The sequence below is a fragment of the Schistocerca gregaria genome, chromosome X (genome assembly GCF_023897955.1).
Source record: "Schistocerca gregaria isolate iqSchGreg1 chromosome X, iqSchGreg1.2, whole genome shotgun sequence".
Classification (NCBI taxonomy): Eukaryota; Metazoa; Arthropoda; class Insecta; order Orthoptera; family Acrididae; genus Schistocerca; species Schistocerca gregaria.
The window spans coordinates 698,425,695-698,449,243 of NC_064931.1; the positions used below are offsets into that span (position 1 = coordinate 698,425,695).

Here is a 23,549-nt window from a genome sequence, read left to right on the forward strand (position 1 = left end):
ACCAGTCTCAGGACTGAAGACAACAACAACAAACAACCAATTGAACAGTTAAGTCACATAGGGTTTTCTGTCCAGAATTGTCTACACTGCACTGACCCAGAAAGCACTGCTAGTTTGCATGTGAAACTAGTGCTATGATCCACAAGAAACTAAGTAGCAGCAACAGCAGCAGCAGAGGCCAGAGTCTGAGCCCACACCTATCACCTGACCAGGAATTGCAGCTGTAATCGCCAGTAATCACGGCCACTTAGTACTGCTTCACATGACTTCTCCAACAGCAGTGGCAGAAAGTGGTCTGCAGCAGTTCCACACACACCTCAATGTAACATCATTCATCTTCAACATCAGCAGAACCACAGCAAGTGCAGCAGGCACATCAATTTTGTTTGTAATTTTAGCTCAGTTGCCAACCACAGTGAGGGTGTACAAAATAAAGAGATAAGTGAGTGACTGTGACTCAATGGGAAGGGGGAGTGGGAGTGAACCTCAAAGCCCACAAAGGCAAGAAGTACACTCCTGGAAATGGAAAAAAGAACACATTGACACCGGTGTGTCAGGCCCACCATACTTGCTCCGGACACTGCGAGAGGGCTGTACAAGCAATGATCACACGCACGGCACAGCGGACACCCCAGGAACCGCGGTGTTGGCCGTCGAATGGCGCTAGCTGCGCAGCATTTGTGCACCGCCGCCGTCAGTGTCAGCCAGTTTGCCGTGGCATACGGAGCTCCATCGCAGTCTTTAACACTGGTAGCATACCGCGACAGCGAGGACGTGAACCGTACGTGCAGTTGACGGACTTTGAGCGAGGGCGTATAGTGGGCATGCGGGAGGCCGGGTGGACGTACCGCCGAATTGCTCAACACATGGGGTGTGAGGTCTCCACAGTACATCGATGTTGTCGCCAGTGGTCGGCGGAAGGTGCACGTGCCCGTCGACCTGGGACCGGACCGCAGCGACGCACGGATGCACGCCAAGACTGTAGGATCCTACGCAGTGCCATAGGGGACCGCACCGCCACTTCCCAGCAAATTAGGGACACTGTTGCTCCTGGGGTATCGCCGAGGACCATTCGCAACCGTCTCCATGAAGCTGGGCTACGGTCCCGCACACCATTAGGCCGTCTTCCGCTCACGCCCCAACATCGTGGAGCCCGCCTCCAGTGGTGTCGCGACAGGCGTGAATGGAGGGACGAATGGAGACGTGTCGTCTTCAGCGATGAGGGTCGCTTCTGCCTTGGTGCCAATGATGGTCGTATGCGTGTTTGGCGCTGTGCAGGTGAGCGCCACAATCAGGACTGCATACGACTGAGGCACACAGGGCCAACACCCGGCATCATGGTGTGGGAAGCGATGTCCTACACTGGCCGTACACCTCTGGTGATCGTCGAGGGGACACTGAATAGTGCACGGTACATCCAAACCGTCATCGAACCCATCGTTCTACCATTCCTAGACCGGCAAGGGAACTTGCTGTTCCAACAGGACAATGCACGTCCACATGTATCCCGTGCCACCCAACGTGCTGTAGAAGGTGTAAGTCAACTACCCTGGCCAGCAAGATCTCCGGATCTGTCCCCCATTGAGCATGTTTGGGACTGGATGAAGCGTCGTCTCACGCGGTCTGCACGTCCAGCACGAACGCTGGTCCAACTGAGGCGCCAGGTGGAAATGGCATGGCAAGCCGTTCCACAGGACTACATCCAGCACCTCTACGATCGTCTACATGGGAGAATAGCAGCCTGCATTGCTGCGAAAGTTGGATATACATTGTACTAGTGCCGACATTGTGCATGCTCTGTTGCCTGTGTCTATGTGCCTGTGGTTCTGTCAGTGTGATCATGTGATGTATCTGACCCCAGGAATGTGTCAATAAAGTTTCCCCTTCCTGTGACAATGAATTCACGGTGTTCTTATTTCAATTTCCAGGAGTGTATTAGGGAAAATAATCCAGGAGGAAATGTTTCTAGGTTGTTGACAGAAGTGAGAAATTTTAAAACTGATATATGGGGCTTAGGGAGCTCTGTGGGGAACTTAAATAATAAAATTGGGTCTATCGGAAGAGTGAACTGCAAAATTTGGGACTGTGAAGCAGAATCACCTTACAAGAACTGACACTGTTGATACAGGACTGAGGGATGAGATTGGTACACGGAATTAATTGTCAGGGATGAGGAGACGAGGCAGGCGCTATCAGATGAAGAAAAAGATTAAAAGATTAGTGCTAGTGATGATAAAATCAAACTTTGTTGATAGGTGTATTGAAAAGCACAGCAGGTAATCTAAGAGGAGGGATGGAACAGCAGTCTGCTGTGAATAATCTTGTAATTTAAAAGATTAATAATTGTTTAAGTAACCTCAAATTATGCAGTGTTTCTAGCAATTTTGTGTGGTCTGTAATTGATGAACCTAGTGGTAAAATGTTTTTAGGTGAGAGTAGGTACCATGCTGTGCATTTTCTTACACTTTGAGAAGACTGCTCATTCCTAGTATGTCTGATGAATGTAACGTTAACTTTGTGAAGGGATGGCTAGAAGACTCTGTCCATACATAGGCAAGTCAAGGTTGTAAGCAGTTTACTTCAACTGATATATTTGAAAAATTGTTTCCAAAAAGATATTGGAGCCTAGCTAAGCACAGTAGGTTGCAGAATGATTTTATGAATGGCCCAATGGAGGTACTTACTGAAATTGCCACTTTAAGAAGGAGGTTGCCAGAAAGACTGCAGTGGGAGTTGATACATTGTGCTACTGATGCCATTAAATTTTTTATTAGATTTCATTGAAAGAGTGGATCAGATAATGTGCTACAATCCAAGTTATTGCGGGAATAACTGAGGAAGCAATCAGAGGAATCATAATGAGGATAGGAATATTAGGGATTGGGGTGGTAACTACATTACTGGCCATTAACATTATTACACCATGAAGGTAAGGTTTAACTGACAGGAAGAAGATGCTGTGATATGCAAATGATTAGCTTTTCACAGCATTCACACAAGGTTGGTGCCTGTGGTGACACCTACAACGTGCTGACATGAGGAAAGTTTCCAACTGATTTCTCAGACACAAACAGCAGTTGACCAGCGTTGCCTGGTGAAACTTTGTTGTGATGCCTCATGTAAGGAGGAGAAATGCATACCATCATGTTTACGTCTTTGATAAAGGTCAGATTGTAGCCTTTCGCGATTGCAGTTTATCGTATCGCAACATTGCTGCTCGTGTTGGTCAAGATCCAATGACTGTTAGCAGAATATGGAATTGGTGGGTTCAGGAGGGTAATACGGAACACCGTGCTGGATCCCAACGGCCTCGTATCACTAGCAGTCAAGATGACAGGCATTTTATCCGAATGGCTGTAATGGATCATGCAGCCACATCTTGATCCCTGAGTCAACAGATGGGGACATTTGCAAGACAACCACCATCTGCACGAACAGTTTGACAACGTTTGCCGCAGCATGGACTATCAGCTCAGAGACCACGGCTGCGGTTACCCTTGACGCTGCATCACAGACAGGAGCACCTGCAATGGTGTACTCAATGACGAACCTGGGTGCAAAAATGGAAAAACATCATTTTTCCAGGTTCTGTTTACAGCATCATGATGGTTGCATCTGTGTTTGGTGACATCACAGTGAACGCACATTGGAAGCATGTATTTGTCATCACCATACTGGTGTATCACCCAGCGTGATGGTATGGGGAGCCATTGGTTACACGTCTTGGTCACCTCTTGTTCGCACTGACAGTACTTTGAACAGTGGGCATTACATTTCAGATGTGTTACGACCCATGGCTCTACCTTTCATTTGTTCCCTGTGAAACCCTACATATCAGCAGGATAATGCACGACTGCATGTTCCAGGTGCTGTACGGGACTTTCTGGATACAGAAAATGTTCGACTGCTACCCTGGCCAGCACATTCTCCAGATCGCTCACCAACTGAAAATGTGTGGTCAATAGTGGCCAAACAACTGGCTCATCACAATATGCTTGATGAACTGTTGAAGTTGCATGGGCAGCTATACCTGTACACACCATCCAAGTTCTGTATGACTCAATGCCCAGGCATATCGAGGCCGTTATTACAGCCAGAGGTGGTTGTTCTGGGTACTGATTTCTCAGGATCTATGCACCCAAATTGCGTGAAAATGTAATCACATGTCAATTCTAGTATAATATATTGGTCCAATGATTACCCATTTATCATCTGCATTTCTTCTTGGTGTAGCAGTTTTAATGGCCAGTAGTGTAATAGGATCAAAGTAGAGATAGTAACCTGGATAAGAACTGAGGAGAGAACAAGGGGAGGCTGAGTGGTGAAAATGGGAACCAAAGGGGTTCATGGGAGAGTAATAACAGAAATTAACCAAGACCAGTGCAAAACAATGGAACTAGGAGAGGGGTACAGAATATTAGAGTCAACAGGGACAGATTTCAGAAAACCAATAGTCATTTCAAGTAAGGTCCAGTTTGGTACAGGAAATAATACAAGAAATAGGACCAACAGATGGGAATATAATTATAGGCAAAACAGCAGAGGTTTTTCAGGAGTAATAATAACAGTAATATAAGTAAAGTGACAAGAGAAGAAAGAATTTGTGGAAAGGATGCAGTTTTTGGGTAATTAAAGTTTGTTTGAAGGTTGGTCTATGCAGCATGACAAGAGGAATTCAAATAGGAGAAAATTTGGTAGAGAATCAAGGAGTCAGAAGGGAGAAAGTAACATTGAGGGTTTATTTTATGAAGAAGTAGACAGTGTTGTGAGTGTTGAAGAAGATTGTATTGGTCTGACATCTGTTTTTAATTAATCAGGACCAGCTGTACAAAATGAGAAGATGAATTTGTCTTGTGATGTTGAAAATGAGTGTGTGATTGGTAACAGAAATAATATTGATTTGGGCGCAACTGAATTAATTTCAGTGGAAGTCAATGTTGATAGTATAGAGGCATAGTGCCTTTGTGGATGGACATAATGATGTGGAGGCAACAGAACCTGGATCTAGTGTTTTTGTAGGTGGGGATGTACCAGGGGGTACGTACTCCAGTAATATGGGTGAGGTTAACTATAAAAAGGCAGAAATTCCTGAGTGAAATGAGTTTTGTGAGCAGGTTGTAGAACCTGTCTCTATTACTTCTGTGGAGGGTGTTTGTGGTTTGAAAAATATGGTGTGGAAGTAAGGGGGGAGTGTGATTTTTATTGTAAAGATTGTAATTGGATAGATAAAAAATCCACTCACCGAGCAGCAGCAGAAGAACACACATATAAAAGGTATTGTGTACACGACCTTTCAGAGCCAGTGGCTTCTTCTACTGGCAGAAGGGTTGAAGGGGAAGGAAGAGGGGTGAAGGAAAAGGACTGGTGATGTTTTAAAAAGGGGCACAGTTCAGAAAAGTCACCCAAAATCCAAGGCCAGGGGAGATTTACTGGACCGGGTGAGAAGGAAAGATTGATTGTTGGGGACAGCAGTAGATGAGATTTGAAAATCTGAGACCTTAAAGCTGGAAGACAAGGTAACATGCAAGACAGAGATTACTGCTAAAACATCGTGCATGAGATAATAAGAGCAAAATGCTAAGTGCATTTTGTGAGATAGAGGTGGATGAGGGACAGCAAAAAATAGACAGGTCAGAAAATGAAGATGTAGAAAACAAAAATGGAGTGAAGCAAGGAATTTTTACCATGAAAAAAAAACGCTGAGAGTGAAGAAATTAATGTAAACTAAGGCCAGGTGGGTGGTGTCATGGGAAAGAATCCAGATGGAACATGTGGTGAAACAGGCACCGACAAGGTGGGTGGCAAGAACCAAGGACATGTTCTAGTGCCAATTCTCACCTGTGGAGTCCTGAGAAACTGGTGTCATGGGAAAGAATCCAGATGGAACATGCAGTGAAACAGGCACCGACAAGATGACTGTCGTGCTGTGGTGCATGCTCTGCAACAGGATATAGTGTATTGCCTGTATACAGTCTTTGCTTGTGACATTCATCCCAACTAATAACTCAGTGTGGTGGCCGATGCAAAAGGGTGAACATTGTTTACGTAACAGCTGCCATATGACATATGTCTTTTGACAGATGGCTCCCCCTTTGATATCATATGTTTTGTCAGTTACAGGGCTGGTAAGGTGGTTGCAGGAGGGTGCATAGAGCAAGTCACAGGGGTAGAAGCCTTAGGATAGGGAGATTGGTAAGAACAAGCCTAGGCTCTGACAAACATATTGCAGAGACTGAGAGGGTGATGAAAAACTATTTGAGGTGTAATGGGCAAAATCTCAGCCAGAAAGGACCTCATTTTAGGACGTGATTTTAGGAAGTCAGGGCCTTGTTGAATTAGCTGACTAATACATCCAAGACAGGGATAATACTGAGTGACAAATGGTGTATGTAAAAGTTGTTTTTCTGAGGGATCAACAATACCAGGATTGGATATGATGGCCCAGGAAACCTGCTTTTGAACTATGCTCATCGGATAATTATATCCTGTGAAGGCTGATGTGAGAATGCTGGTGTATTGATGTAAAGAGTCTGGATCTGAACATGTCAAGGCTGTATGGGAAGGAACGTCAGACATGGAAAGGATGGCTACTGTTAAAATGTAAGTACTGTTGTTTGTTAGTAGGTTTAAAGTGAACAGAAGTGTGTAGTTGGACTTTGGTAAGGATGAGATTAACATCAAGGAAAGTGGCATGAGATTCGGAATAGTACCATGTGAAATTTAATTGAGAGAATGTATTTAGAGATTCCAGGAATTTTAACAGGTCAGCTTCACCATGAGTCCATATGGCAAAGATTTCATCAATGAATTTAAACCAAACCACAAACTGAATACTTATTGGTTGTACCCCTGACCTGTTTGTATGTATGCTCCTCAAAGGTGAAGTAGCTGATGGTAAGTATAAAACTGATGTTCATCATTATCAGTTTTGTACATTGACAAGGGCATGACTTCCTAAAATCATGCCCTGAAATGAGATCTATTCTGGCTGCAATAGTTTTTCATCATCCTGTCAATCTCCACAGTATCTTCGTTAGGCCTAGGCTCCCTCTGCACCCATATACTTACCTTATGTCTCCTATCCCTGTGGCCGCCCCCACTGCCGCCCCCTATGCACCCAGCTACCCCCACCTATATCAGTCCTGTAAATGACAAAACATGGGCTATCAAAGGAAGAGCCATTTATGAAATAACACATGTCATATAGCAGCTGTTATGTAAACACTGTTTGGCCTTTTACATTGGCATGACCACCACCAACTTATCAGTTAGGATGAATGGCACAAGCAGAGGATGTATACAGGCAACACACATTATCCTGTTGCAGAGCATGTGTCACAACATGGCAGTTGTCACGTTGCTGCCTGCTTCACCACACTTTCCATCTGGATTCTTTCCCATGACACCAGTTTCTCAGGTCTCCACAGGTGAGAATTGGCACTAGAACATGTCCTTGGTTCTTGCGACCCACCTGGCCTTAATTTACATTGATATCTTCAGTCCCAGGATTTTTTTCATGGTAACAATTCCTTGCTTCACTCCCATTTAGGATTCCTCATCTTCATTTTCTGACCTGTCTATTTTTTGGCCAGGCGGATTGGCCGAGCGGTTCTAGGTGCTTCAGTCTGGAACCACGCGACTGCTAAGGTCACAGGTTTGAATCCTTCCTCGGGCATGGATGTGTGTGATGTCTTTAGGTTAGTTAGGTTTAAGTAGTTCTAAGTTCTAGGGGACTGATGACCATAGCAGTTAAGTCCCATAGTGCTCAGAGCCATTTGAACCATTTTTTTCTATTTTTTGCTGTGAATTAAGTCATCAGTCATCATCAGAATGGGAAGAAATTACATGTGGTGTCCCACAAGGATCCATCTTATGGCCATTGCTTTTTCTTGTATACATTAATGATCTCTCATCAGTTACACTGCCAGAAGCAGAGTGCGATTTTGTTTGCAGATGTCACAAGTATTGCAATAAATAGTATGTCGAGTGTTGTTCTAGAAAGATCTGCTAATGATATTTTCATGGATATTAATAAATGGTTTAAAGCCAACTCACTGACATTAAACTTCGAAAAGACTCACTATATGCAATTCAGAACCTGTAAGAGGTTTCCACCCAGCATATGCGTAAAGAACGAAGAAGAGCAGATAGAAGACGTTGACAGTCTTAAATTCCTGGGATTACAACTTGATAATAAGTTCAGTTGGGAGGAGCACACCACAGAACTGCAGAAACCCCTTAACAAATCTGTATTTGCAATTCGAGTGTTAGCAGACATAGGCAACATAAAAGTGAAAAAGCTTGCATACTTTGCCTACTTTCATTCCATAATGTAATATGGTATAATATTTTGGGGTAACTCTTCAAGCCAAACAAAAGTTTTCAGAGTCCAAAAGCGTGTAATACGTATTATTTGTGGAGTAAACTCACAGACGTCTTGTAGAAACCTCTTCAAAGAACTGGGTATACTAACTACTGCCTCTCAGTATATTTACTCCTTGATGAAATTTGTCCTAAATAATATATCTCTTTTTCCAACAAACAGCTCAGTTCATACATACAATACCAGGAACAAAAATGATCAGCACAAGGACTTAAAAGCACTTACTTTAGTTCAAAAAGGGGTCCACTACTCAGGAACACTCATCTTCAATAATTTGTCAGCAAACATAAAAAATTAGTTACAAATAAAGATCAGTTTAAAAGTAGCCTGAAAGACTTACTAGTGGCCAACTCCTTCTACTCCATTGACAAATTTTTTAATAGAAACAAATGATGTGTTGTATATATTCATACTATTAGCATTGTTATTTCAGCTTTTGAAAAAATAACAAAAAAACTGACATGTTCCACATTCAAGAGGATCTCCTCAACATGGATCTATGGAATGAAAAACTAATCTAATCAGAGAACTGTGAATCTGAATATTCGCATATCCACCAATGGTGTGTATGCATATCAAATTACATTGACATCATGTAAGAGAGCAAGCTGGAATCATCCACTTGTTCTTACACCATTCCTGACTGCAATACATACATGAGTAACATTAATGTGACAAACACCTATGTTGGAAGTCAGTGTTCAAAAACCACTCACAGACACCAGGCGGCAACAGTTGCAGTGGAAGGGATATGTGGTGTGTCAGGGCATCATGGAAAACAGTTCGCTCCTTGTTGTAATGCACAAATAGAATGATTTATCTGACATAAAAAAGGTGTGGTGTTTAGCTTTCAGGCCATGGGTGGAAGTATTTCTGAAACGTCTAAGTCTGTAAACTGTTCATGTGCCGCTTTTGTAAAGTATACCATGCATGGCAGAAAGGTGCTATCCAAAACTGGCACTGAGGCAACTGTGGTGTACCACAGGCTATAGATGATGTGTGAACAACAGCCATGGAGATATGTATGGGTGAACAGACATGCAACTGTAGAGCAACTAACTGTCCAGCTAGACCAAGGGACTACCAATAGTGTCTCCTCGATTACTGCTCAGTTGTTGCATATTGGCCTCACAGCAGGTGCCTAGTTCGTTGGCCTCACAGCAGGTGCCTAGTTCGTGCTCCCATTCTAACTGCTGTTCATCAATGACAAAGGCTAAAAATGACATGCCAATATCATAACTGGGCGTCCACTAAGTGGCAACAGGTGGCCTTTTCAGATGAGTCACATATTATGCTCCATTGGACAGATGGCCATTGGTGTGTATGGTGCGAAACATCTGAAAGCAAACACCCTTCAACATTTATGGTCTAGGAAATTTTTTGGTGATATTCCCTTATCTCATCATTCTGGCAGGCACAATGGATCGACACAAGTATGTGCCTATGCTTGTGCACCATGTCCACCCTTAAGGGCACTTTGTTTTTCTTTGGCATGTTGGCATCTATAGACAGGACAGTGCAACATGTCACACAGCTTGCAGTGTACATCCATGGTTCAAGGAGCACTAGGATGAGTTTACTGTACTCCCTTGGCCACCAGACTCCCTGGATTTAAGCCACATTGAGAATCTGTGGGACCACCTCAATCAGGATGTTTGGGCCATGGATCCTCTACCGAAAAACCTAGCACTGCTGGCCATGTCACCAGAGTAATCCTGGCTCCACATTCTTTCCAGTACCTTCAAAATCCTCACTGTCTCTCTTCCAGCATGTCTCACTGTGGTCCACACAGCAAAAGATGGTAATTCAGGTTTCTGACATGTGGTCACATGAATGTGACTGGACACTGTACATATATAGTAATTCTTGTCTCCTCTGTGGATAACTCCAATTTCAACATGTGTAGAATAGCTCTTAATATTGAAACTGAGAGACAAATGAGGTGCCATTTTAACCTATATGGGTTGCATATCAGCAAGCTAGGTAAGAAGATTTTTTCCAGGTCTGCGCAAATAATAAAATATATGACAAAGCTCACTCAACACAGAAAGATGACAAATCCTAACTCCATGAAAAGAATCAAAACACTGCAACTAATAAACCTGAACAATGCAATCTTGATGAAAAGAGAGGAAAAATTAAGAAAGAAGACACATCTCGAGAGGTGCCATGCAAGAAGCCAAGAAAAACCTTTTTTAGGCAAAATCTAAAGTGGGTAATTGGTAATGTGAAAATCAGTGTAAAGGATCTAGCAATCATGCATCAGAATATTCAGTCCCTAAGATGTAAGTTTGTAAGTGTAGTAGTATGGTTCAGTGATGGTGTTAGCCCATTGGTGATGTGATTTACTGAACATCGGCTTCATGAACAAGAAACAACTCTGGACAACCTACAGAACTATTCAATAGCATCACACTTTTGTAGGTCAGATCATAGAAATAGTGGCAGCTGTACACATGTGAAAAAATGGCTTACAAACATGGTAAAAACTAGGGTTGATCTCGTAAAATTCAGTGCTGAAAAAAGTTATGACTGTCCAACACATAAAATTGTAATTAAAAATACAAAATATATCATAATCAATGTTTGCCATTCACCTGACAGCAGTCTCAAGTCCTTTTTAAGAAAACTGGATACTGTGTTAAATAAGGCTAGCAATTGCAAAGGACACAGCAAAATTGTACAATTTGGTGACTTTAACATTGATTATAGGAAGATATCTAAAGTGGAGGAGGATCTCTACTCACTTCTGAGCAAATACAATTTACATAACACAGTCTATGACTATACTACACTGAAGCACCAAAGAAACTGGTATAGACATGTGTATTGAAATACATAGATATGTAAACAGGCAGAATATGTCACTGCAGTTGTCAATGCCAATGTAAGACAACAAGTGTCTGGTGCAGCTGTAGATCAGTTACTGTTGCTACAATGACAGGGTATCAAGATTAAAGTGAGTTTGAACTTGGTGTTACAGTCAGTGCACAGGCAATGGGACACAACACCTCTGAGTTAGCAATGAAGTGGGGATTTGTACTGTGAATATTGGGAATTTGGTAAAACATCAAATCTCTGACATTGCTGTGGCTGGAAAAAGATCCTGCAAGAGCAGGACCAATGACGACTGAAGAGAAACATTCAGTGTGACAGAAGTGCAACCCTTCTGCAAATTGCTGTAGATTTCAATGCTGGGCCAAACTATTCAACAAAACATCACTGATATGAGCTTTTGGAGCCAAAAGCCCAATCATGGTCCCTTGATCACTGCATAACACAAAGATTTATGCCTCACCTTTGCCCATTGTAGAGAACCAGGAGCTATTTTTAGGAAATATGGTGCAAAATTGTGATTTAGTGTGTTTCAGTGAGCGATGTGCCAGCCTTACGGCAGAAGGCTGGCCAGCATGTTATGCAGCATTATTATGCAGGCATTAGGCAACTCATCGAAAACCTTCTAATAAACACTCTGCCGCGTAACCGGTGGATTCAGCAGTGGTCTGCACTATTTAATGGCATCAGAGGTGGGCGTCGGCATTTGGTTCGAATGATTGAGCATTTGGTCACTGTCGCCGAGGACTGGCCGGTGGAGGGTGTTGTTCACTGCCGCACGGCGTTATCACAAGCCGTAGCGTCTGCAGGGGGTGAGCTGGGCCGGGCCTCATGCTGCTAACCTCCTACCGCCTGCGCAGCCACTGACCGAGCACTGTGTCATGTTCCCCGGGCTGTGCGCATCAGCACGTCTCCACCACAACACGAGTGGAGGGGCTCAGCTACCAGAAAATTTATTGGGAAAACCAACAATAAAGAGGAAGATTGCTAAGAACAGCCACCTTCTTCTACCCAGCCATGCCCTACAACCCTGACCACGTCACTCGCTCCGGTCATCCTATTACACCATTAACACAGACATTGGACTGTTGATGACAGGAAACATGTTGCCTGGTAAGATGATTCTCATTTCAAATTGTATAGAGCATATGGACATGTACAGATATGGAGAGAATGTCATGATTCCATGGACCCTGCATGTCAGCAGGGGACTGCTCAAGCTTGTGGAGGCTTTGTAATGGTGTGGGGTGTGTGCAGTTGGAGCAATATGGGATCCCTGATATGTATAGATATGACTGTGATAGGTGACACATATGTAAGCATCCTGGCTGATCACATGCATCCACTCTTGTCCATTGAGCATTCTGACAGGCTTGGGCAATTCCAGCACAACAATACAATTCTCCACACATTCAGAACTGCTACAGAGTGGCTTCAGAAACATTCTTCTGATTTTGAACACTTCTGCTGGCCACCGACTCCCCAGACATGAACATTATTGAACATATCTGGAATGCCTTGCAACATGCTGCTCCAAAGAAATCTGAACTGCTCGTACTCTTATGCATTTATGGACAGCCCTGCAGGATTGTGTCAATTCCCTCCAGCACTAATTCAGATATCAGTCGAGTCCATGCCACACTGTACTGTGGCACTTCTGTGTGCTCAGGGGGGCCCCTACATGATATTAGGCACATGTACCAGTTTCTTTGACTCTTCAGTGTAGAATTACTTCAAACAGTGCACCTGCTATAGATTATATTATCACCAACAGACAGGCAGAGAACTATAAAGCACAGTCACCGAAAACTATCTAACTGACATCTATGGACATCTATGGTATCTCAGCTCAGATTATTAAGCTTTCATTCAAATTCATCATTACACCCTTGACCAATTAAATTAATGAAGCCATCACAGAAGGACCGTACCCAGATAGTTCAAAAATTGCTTGGATGCTACCACTGTACAAAAAAGGTGACACTACAGAACTTGAGAACTTCAGACCTGTTAATATTATACCAGCAATATCTCAAATCTTGGAACATGTTCTGTAAACAGATTAATAAGCTTCTCCACATCACATAATATCATAGCCAGAAGCCAAAATGAATTCAAAAAAGATGAATCTACTGCCTTAGCAACACAATAACTTGTGGACTATGTATTGCACACACTTGACAGGGAGGAATCAATAATTGAAATATTCTGAGACCTATTATAGCTTTTGATCTATTTATTAATCACATCATTCTCTTGAGAAATCAAAATTTCATGGGGTGAGAGCATTGCATTCAGTATTATAAAATACTACTTAATGAACAGATGCCAAAAAGTAGAAATAACAGATGAGGAGAGAAATAACTACAACTTCCTTAGTATGTAAAAATGAGCTTCTGGATGAAATTCAACACAAATCAAAACTATCTGCAGATGACAGATACATTTTAATTAAGAGAATGGATCTAGAAGAAGCTACACAAGGAACTGAAGGTTATTATGCAGACTAGGTAACTGGTTCAGAAATAATAAACTCATAAAAAGCAAGCATCATGTGCTTTAAAAACAATAAATCAAAAGATAATGAGTTAGTTTAAAAAAAAAAACTTGGACAAGTACCTTGTGTAAGATTTCCAGGTTTCCATCATGGTGATAAATTAGTAGGGACAGAGCACATCAATAGTAATATAAATTAAATCTAGGTAGCTACACACTATGGAAGTTATGAAAAATTATAAGTATTAAAGTCCGCAGAATGGTTTACTTTGCACACTTTGAATCAATAACATCATATGGAACAGAACTACATGGAAGGTCAGTACATACAAAGAAGTTACTCATCATACAGAAAACGGCTATATGCAAGATGACCAATGTGAAACAGCAAACAAGATGTAGATCAAAATTTAAAGTTCTAAACATTTTTACAATGAAAATAATCAATTATTGATAATATAATGTAAATGATATGAATAGAATAGAGGGAAACATTCCACGTGGGAAAAATATATCTAAAAACAAAGATGATGTGACTTACCAAATGAAAGCACTGGCAGGTTGATAGATACACAAACAAACACAAACATACACACAAAATTCAAGCTTTCGCAACCAACGGTTGCTTCATCAGGAAAGAGGGGGAATGATATTTCCAGCAGAGAGTACGAGTGTAGGACAGTAAATCTTTGGCAAAGGCTGTTTGGTTGAATCTGGGAGTGGGGCTGAAGGTGAGGCCTTTGGATAGGACAGAGGTTTGGGATTGGGAGAGAGGTTTGTAGGAAAGGTTAACTACTGAAATTAGGGTGTTGTGGATCCAGATTGTGTTGATTGGAATTTTGAGTTTTTGGGGGGAGTGGAGCTTGAAGTGGGAGATTGAGTAGATGGGAGAGACTGGGTCTGTGTGCAATGAGAGGAGGTTGAAGTTTGCTGGAAAGGTTGTGAAGGGTGAGTGAGTTGCCTTTCCAGAGGTGGGAAACCAGGAGATTGGATAGTTTTTTGAGGTGGAGGGTGGCATGCTGTTCTAATTTGCGGTTGGCCTGTAGGGGGATGCTGTGAACAGCCGGTGTGGATGTTGGAGAGGAAAGATTGAGGACTTTCCTGATGAAGCAACCGTTGGTTGTGAAAGCTTGAATTTTGTGTGTATGTTTGTGTTTGTTTGTGCATCTATCAACCTGCCAGCACTTTCGTTTGGTAAGTCACATCATCTTTGTTTTTAGATATATATAATGTAAATGGATAGATAAAAAACCTACTCACCAAGTACTATTTACAAAATTTGGCCTCTTAGTGTTGTAGCCCTGTTTTTATAATTTAAGAAATTCCCACTTTTACTAGCAATATTTATTAATTTACCAATTATTCAATCTGGAAAATTTCATTTTTTTCCAGTTTTGGTGGGCTCTGGGGCCCCAGCAGGAGTCAAATAATACCTACAATTTTGCATTTTTTGCCGTTATCCGATCATAATAGAAATTCCTAGGTGAAGCGTTACATAAAATAAAGGAGAGGCAACCAGTCACCCACAGCAGATCAATGCATAAAGTACAGAAACACATAAGAGGAATCATCTTTCACGTTAGCTTTTGGGCACAAGCTCTCTTTCTAGCAAAAGTACACACATTCACACACACAACAACAACACTGGCATCCAAACACACACTTCCATGGCCACAGCAAGACTGGTTACTGATACTCAATTATTGGTAGTGCTTGCCTGAGCTGATGCAGGTGAGGAGGAGTTAAGATTGGTTCATTGATTTGGAGGAGGAAACTATACAGCAAGGTCATTGGCCCCATCAGATTAGGGAAGGATGGGGAAGGAAGTCAGCTGTGCTCTTTCAAATGAACCATCCTGGCACTTGCCTGAAGCAATTCAGGGAAATCATGTAAAATAAAAATCAGGATGGTCAGATGCATCTTTAAACTGTTGTACTCCCAAATGCGAGTCCAGTGTGCTAACCACTGTGCCACCTTGCTTGATGAGTTAAGAAGGGACACTAGTAGGATGTGGTGGGAAAGAAGTAGTCTTTGGACAAATGACTCCATGGTCACACAACAAGATGATAGGTGTACAAAGGGCAGAGAAAAGAGAGATGTAGTAAGAGGGTGAGGGGCAAAAATGGAGAGGGAAAAGAGGAAACAAGAGAGAATGATAGAGATATGGAGATGAAGGGGGGAAAGGAAGAGAAGAGAGAACGAAGAGGGGCAGGAAAGGGGGAAGAGGAGAGTGGTGGGAGGGGGAGTGAGAGGGGAAGAGAGAGAGAGAGAGAGAGAGAGAGAGAGAGAGAGAGAGAGAGAGAGAGAGAGAGAGAGATAATGTTCACTTGGGGAGGGGAGAGGAAGAGGAGGATGGAGAAAGCAGTGCATGATCTGTATGGAGAATCGATTATTACATTTTTGATACTCTCCTACAAGAGACAGATATCAGTGGGCATGACATAATGAGGAGCAAAGACTCAAATCTGTATAATAATGCAAACAATCCTGTTGAAGGATCATCCACAACTGAGCATTATACCAGAGGTCGAAAATACCACTTCAGCTGTAAATTTCTTTTATTATCGTGACCAGTTTCAGGCTCTCATAAGCCCATCCTCAGTTGTCATACTGGATATAGAAAGATAATTTTTGCACATCACAACACATAAAAAAACAAAAAATTTCATAAAAAACTTTTAAGAATCTTTTAAAAGCATTTCAAAACTGCCGGTCGGGCTAGGTACTGTAAAAGCTATGTCAATGCAAAAGTGACACCAGACGGTACCACGGATGACTATGTGGGTAGGGAAATATATAAATAACACCCCAGGACACTTACAATGTGTTGTGACTCCAGAGTGCCACACAAACACACACACAAAATTTTGAGCTTTCGCAACCGGCGGTTACTTTGTCAAGAAAGAGGGAAGAAGAGGGAAAGATGAAAGGATGTGGGTTTTAAGGGAGAGAGGAAGGAGTCATTCCAATCCCGGGAGTGGAAAGACGTACCTTAGGGGGGAAAAAGGATCGGTATACACTCGCACACACACACACACACACACACACACACACACACACATACACACACACACACACATATATCCATCCACACCCACAACTCTTTCTGGTACATCCTCTCTACTCTTCTCATCTTTTTGTGTGGTCATGGAGTGGTCATGGAGTCTGTCCAAAGACCTCTCTCCTGCTACCACTACTTACATTCAACTGTCTTCCCCACCCCCATCAGCTCAGGGAGCTGCTTTCAACAATTTAGTATCAATAATCAGTCCTGTGTGTGTGTGTGTGTGTGTGTGTGTGTGTGTGTGTGTGTGTGTGTGTGTGTGTGTGTGTGAATGTGAAAGTGCTTATTTCAGGTAGAAAAAGAGCTGTGATGTGTTATTTGCTCTGCACATTGGCCTGCTGTAGGTGAATGATTACCTTTCTCTTATTTTACATACCAATCTATTGTTAGACAGACTTGATCCCACTCCTCATAATATCATGTCCGCTAATTTTGATCTCCTGTAGGTGAATATCAGAAACATAATAATGGATTTTGAGTTTTGTTAGTATGTTTTTCTATAAATACTTGTATTGGACAATGCTTATTGAGACTCAGCAAAAAGAGAACAAAGATTTTAAAGACAATATTTTCTTCACTGAGCAAGATAGATATTGATATTTTTAAATCTGATCAAGAAATTGAAAAGATTAATCATAGTTAAAAAAGAAACTTATGTGAAAGCTACATTTTGTGAACACATTCAGATATATGCTACAGCTGCTTAAAAGCTAACAGCTATGAATAAAATAATCAAATAAATATTCTTAAATATTATCTTACTTGTGTGTAAACAAGTGGTATGCTGACCCAATCATAACTCCATAGAAGCCCACATTTAGAGCGGAAATCATTGAACTCCTGAAACAATGATATTTGTGAGAGAGTTTGATTATCTAATAATAATACTATTAGAGCATTTCGGTATCCTGTGATAAGAAGAGAATTACTTCAAATATGTAAACACTTTATTTCATGGGATGTTAAATACCTATCAGTTACCTCCATTATTATTTTAAGACCCTGAGCATCATTTATCCTGCCAGTTCTCCTTGTTTCCTTCAACAGGCTGATAAACCAGGTACATGGTATCCAATATGTATTAAACTCAACACTTGGAACTGATTGATACATTTCCAGCTCAACAGGTGTCATGAAACCTGCAAAAACATTATAGCTTTAGGTGTGAGAAGACAATAATGTTGATAAGCAAGATGCAGATGATGAAAAAATTTCATTTATTTTAGAGAAGACAGTAGCAGTAATTAGTTATCTACATAAGATAATCAAGATGCAGATGATGAAAAAATTTCATTTATTTTAGAGAAGACAGTAGCAGTAATTAGTTATCTACATAAGATAATCAGATAACTAAGGACAGCAAGTTCTGGGAATGTGTAGCTAACAAATTGCTAGGAACTGCCCGTTTAGTGGATCAGATGGAGTACTTTGAATGTATGGGAGCTGAAATCCTTGTCAAAATGTATAGATTATAAAAGTTAGATTTTGGGTGAAACAGAAATATAACATAGTAAATTTAAAAATGAAACAGAGAAAATGAGGGCAAGACCTAGTGAGAAAGGAAGGAATAGTGAATATTTATAATTACAGTAATTACTTATACAGTGAAATTATAGTTAATAATCAAAGAAACAATGAAGCTCTTAAATGCTCACTGCAGCATAAAAATTTGCCATGGTACATATCTAAATGACCAAGCAAGGAGAATCTGTAATAGTGAGAGTGGACAGAGGTAGCTCCATTGATACATAAAGTGGACATATCTTTCTTTTTGATAGGTGAATCAATACTGACTGCATCAAAATACTGGAGGAGTTGCACACTAATGAACTGGTTTGTTGCTAAATGTTCAGATACACTCCAAGGACACTGTAAACGTCTGTAAAAATGTCATGTGGGTGGCTGGAAGAACACAAAACATACCACATACCATAAAAGCTTGGAATTTAAATATTGTATCACTAATTACTGCACTAATTGTAAGATGACAATAGCAAGCAGGGGAAAAAATCACAGCCATTCATTATTAAGCAAAAACTTTAAATTTTTACTCAAGAAATGATGTCTTCAATATAGAAGATGGGAAAACTTACATAAACAAAACATTAAATTAACAGCATTTAAAGCATTATTGTTGCTCTACACATGCATGAAAATGGTTTTTGGAAAATCATGTTCATACATCTTGTGATTAATTTGTAGTAACACGTGAATTCTGAAAATTAGATTTGAAAGTGATATTATAACAAGACCAGGTTATGATGTTCAGTTGTTTATTTTTAAATGCAGAAAAATCAGATGTAGATATGCCAGCCTACCAAGACAACACAAATTTCATAATCTTGGAATGCAACACGAACACACATTTTAAACAATTTGATACAATCACCCATAGAGAATAAGACAATGAAATATTGTCTTCAGTCTTTACAGATGAATGTAAGTACTTTTAGAAGCTCCCATCAGGGAAGATCAGTTTGGATTTCATAGAAATGTTGGAACATGTGAGGCAATACTGATTCTACAACTTATCTTAGAAGATAGATTAAGGAAAGGCAAACTTACATTTCTAGCATTTGTAGAGTTAGAGAAAGCTTTTGACAATGTTGACTGGAATACTCTCTTTTAAATTCTGAAGGTGGCAGGGGTCAAATAAAGGGAGAAAAAGACTGTTTACAATTTGTATAGAAACCAGATGGCAGTTATGAGTTGAGGGCCACGAAAGGGAAGCAGTGGTTGAGAAGGGTGTGCGACAGGGTTGGAGCTTATCTCCGGTGTTATTAAATCTGTATATTGAGCAAGCAGAAAAGGAAACAAAACAAAAATTTGGAGTAGCAATTAAAATCCATGGAGAAGAAATAAAAACCTTGAGGTTTGCCAATTACATTGTAATTCTGTCAGAGACAGTAAAGGACTTGAAGAGCAGTTGAACAGAAAGGACAGTGTCTTGGAAGTAGGATATAAGATGAACATCAACAAAAGCAAAATGAGGATAATGGAATGTAGTTGAGTTAAATCACATGATTAAATTAGGAAATGAGACATTACAATGCCATGGCTACATAAAGCCCACCCGGCTGACACATTCATTCTGTGTGGATAGTTTTGTTCAGAGCATGCTGCAGATGTGTTTCGTGTTCTGACTTTAGTGTCTAGTGGACTATTTTATATGACTTTATTTTATACATGTACTTTAGTCTCTTAGTGTATTGTGAATTAAGTTTACAATGGATAAATTTGTCACCAAAAATGTGTGATTGTAAGTTGATGATATTATAAGTCAACCCCCAGTAACTATAGTGTTATCAATTGATTCATCTTCAGGCAAGAACTGTTCACAGCTGAAACCTGGACAATCCGATAAGGGAAGATCATTTCAGAAGTCTTGGTTGGTCAAATATACATGGCTAGAATATGAAGCATCTACCAAAAAAGTTTTTTGCAAAACCTGCAAAGAGGCAGATGCTAAAACTCAATTACAATTTTCTTCAAAAAAAGAAGATGCATTTACTTCTGTAGAGTTTTCTGACTGGAAAAACGCTTTGGAAAAATTCTGTCTTCATGAAAATATGATCACGCATAAAGAAGGTGTTCTGAAATTAAATTCTATCACTAACCAAATTGTGGCCTCCCAATTGAATGAACAGTTAGATAGTGATATGAAGAAAGGCTGTTTAGCTCTTGACACAATATTTACTACTGTGCAATTTCTATGCTGACAAGGACTAGCAATTAGAGTGCATGAAGATGTAAACTCAAATTTTTTTCAATTGTTGGAACTCTGAAAGAATGACATACCTGAGTTTAAAGATTCGTTAGGGTTTTCAGGGTATAAGTGGACATCCCATGATATTCAAAATGAGATCATTGATCTACTAGGAAAGTCTGTGTTGAGAATGGTATTGGTTTCAATCAAGAAGACTGAACATTTTTCTATTATGGTTGATAAAATAAGTGATTCTTCGATTAACGAACAAGTGTCATTTCGTATTTGTACTGTCAGTGATTCCTTAATCATCAACAAAAACTTTATTGGCTTATACAAGACCCCCAACACTGAATCACAAACTCTGTTTAGTATTTTAAAAGATAATGGATATCTTAAGAGCACAGTGCTATGATTATGCCTCGAATATGAGAAGTAAGTACAAAGGACTAAAAAAGTTAGTTTTGGATATACAACCAAAAGCACGTTATGTGCACAGCACCGCTCATAGTTTAGACTTGGCAGTTGTAGACAGTCTCCACCATCTTATGTCTATCACGGATATTATGGCTTTAGCCAAGGACTTAATAAACACCATAAGGGAATCCAACAAAGACGCATACGTTGTGAGAGCGCCAATGACCAAGCTGGTCTACAACTCCTTTGCATGACTCGATGGACTATGTGAGCTTCTTGTATCTTGAGAATATTGAAAAACTTTGAAGAACTTCTAGAGCTTTTGAAATAATTTTTGCAGAGGACAAAACAGAGGCAGGTTACAAATGTGCAGGCTTCCTGTAGGCAATGTTACAATTCAAGACTTATTTCTTTTTATGTCTTTATTGCCACACAGTGAACCCAACAGAGGATGTCAATGAAAAAATTCCATGCCCTCATCAAAGTGTTGCTGATCTGGAAAAAATATATGAGGGCTTGATATGTATATTGAATGGAAAGCGTAATATTTTTGAACACTTTTGGGATCCTTGGAATTGAAGTATACCAAAGAAGTATGAAAACAACAAAGCCAGCTCACCACACACTTTCAAAACACCAAAGGAATACTACAAAGGTATTTACATTGAAGTTTGTGGAATGGTGCACTCTTGCATTACTGAGCTGTTTGCTTCAACTGCACTCACACAGGTCATTGCAGTTGAACAAGAGTGCTTGGATTTAATAAACAGAGGTGAAACAAATTTGGAAAAATCAACTGACTTTTTCAAAAAGGACCTAGAGATTGAGAGACTGCACTTACACTAGAATATGTTACCCGATATTGCTATTAAAAAACAACTGGTCTTAAGAAACATGCATGATATAAGAAAGTACATTACACAAGAGCCTGCAGTTGGAGAAATGTTATGTGAAGAAGTGAAGTGCAATCAGCTTCTCCAAATAGGTCCAATCACAACAGCAACAGCAGAATGATCATTTAGAACACTTAGATGTCTGAAGTCATATCTCTGATCAACAATGGGATGGAAGCAATTGAACAACTTGGCTGTTCTTCATGCCCACCGAGATGTTTTAGATGAATTGGATATCTGACCAGTCATCACCATCTTCATATTCAGTAATCCACTCAAATGGTCGACATTTGTAACTTTCTGAAGACACTCTAGCCCTAATAATGGCATTTAGAGCAATATTAAAAATCTTTATTAAGTTCAGAATTAAGTACATACATAATGTTAAATTTTCAGCTCTGAAATATTAGTACTATTTAGTAGTATATTATTATAGTACTGTATTAGTTAATTTCACATACTTAAATATTTTTAGCGTGTAAGACCCATTTAAAACCCACTATTTACATACTTTTTGACAAAGGCATACTGTATTAAATTTATTAACTGTATTAACGTATTAACTTTAAGATTTTGTTTTTATGTAATGTACCCTGAGCCTTATTCAAATTAAGCTTAAATTAATTATTTCACTTTTTAATCAAAGTGCTATTACTGTGCGACAGCAATATTTGATGTTTTATTCTTTTAACGATAGTTTAGGATTTATTTAAATATGATTTCAGTCTCTTCAGAGCTATACATTCATTGCTCTGTAATTGTCTATAAGCATGATTATTACTGTAAATTAAATTAGATTTTTACAAAAATACTGTGGATGTTTATGTTTTGTTTCTTTTCTCAAAGCCAAAAATGTGTCAGGCTTGTTGAATTATTGAGAGTCCAGGTTTTGGGGTTCTAATGTTGATCATATGACTCTATAATGCTTAAAAAACTTTAAATATCACCATTTTTCATCTAAAATTCAGAAAATTTCCCAGGGCAAGAGCCCCAGTATGCCCCCCTCCCCCCCCGCCCCCTCCCACAATATTTTTTGTAAGTCGGTGCCCCTGCTTGATACCCTATATGATTGTGCTTTTGACAATAAGCATAGTTGTTATACTGAATCAAATGTTTCTCAGAAATTAGGAAATACTGCATCTACTTGACAGCCGTAATCTGAAGCTTTCAGTGTGCCATGGGAGAAAAATGATGGTTGGGTTTCACATGATTGATGTTTCTGAAATCCATGTTGGTTGGCATGGAGGAGGCCATTCTGTTGCAGATACCTCACTGTGTTTGAGCTCAAAATAAGTTCTAAGATTCTACAAAAAATCAATATCAGGGATACTAGACAGTAATTTTGTGGATCATTTCTTCTACCCTTCTTGCAGATGTGTGTGAGCTGCACTTTTTTCCAAGAACTAAGCATGGTTTTTTGTTTGAGGGATCTATGATAAGATTATAATTAGAAGAGGGGCTAACTCAGCTGAAAATTCAGTACAGAATCTGATAGGGATTCCATCCGGCCTTGGAGCTTTGTTCAGTTATAATGATTCCAGCTGTTTCTCAACACCACTGACACTAATAGTTTTTCACTCATATTTTCAGTGGTATGAGGATAAAATTGGGGCAAATGTGGGTTTTCCTTTGTAAAGGAACATTTTACAGCAGAGTTAAGCATTTCAGCATTCACCACTCTGCTAACTTTGTACATTTCTCAGCCAATTGTGGCTCCAAGATATGGATGCTATGATCAATTTTGATGTAGTTTCC

At 40.2% G+C, this 23,549-nt stretch overlaps 1 protein-coding gene across 6 annotated transcripts in view; it reads right to left on the reverse strand.

Annotated features, from left to right (window-relative positions):
- The window catches only part of LOC126299489 (bestrophin-2-like), a 612,660-nt gene that overhangs the window by 188,745 nt on the left and 400,366 nt on the right, over nucleotides 1-23,549 (reverse strand). For all 6 annotated transcript variants that reach the window (XM_049991427.1, XM_049991429.1, XM_049991428.1 and 3 more), the window contains 2 exons: nucleotides 17,760-17,917; nucleotides 17,541-17,618 (listed from right to left, as the gene is read on the reverse strand). In XM_049991427.1, the coding sequence (XP_049847384.1) occupies nucleotides 17,541-17,618; nucleotides 17,760-17,917 (236 nt within the window). The remainder of the gene's footprint in view (nucleotides 1-17,540; nucleotides 17,619-17,759; nucleotides 17,918-23,549) is intronic.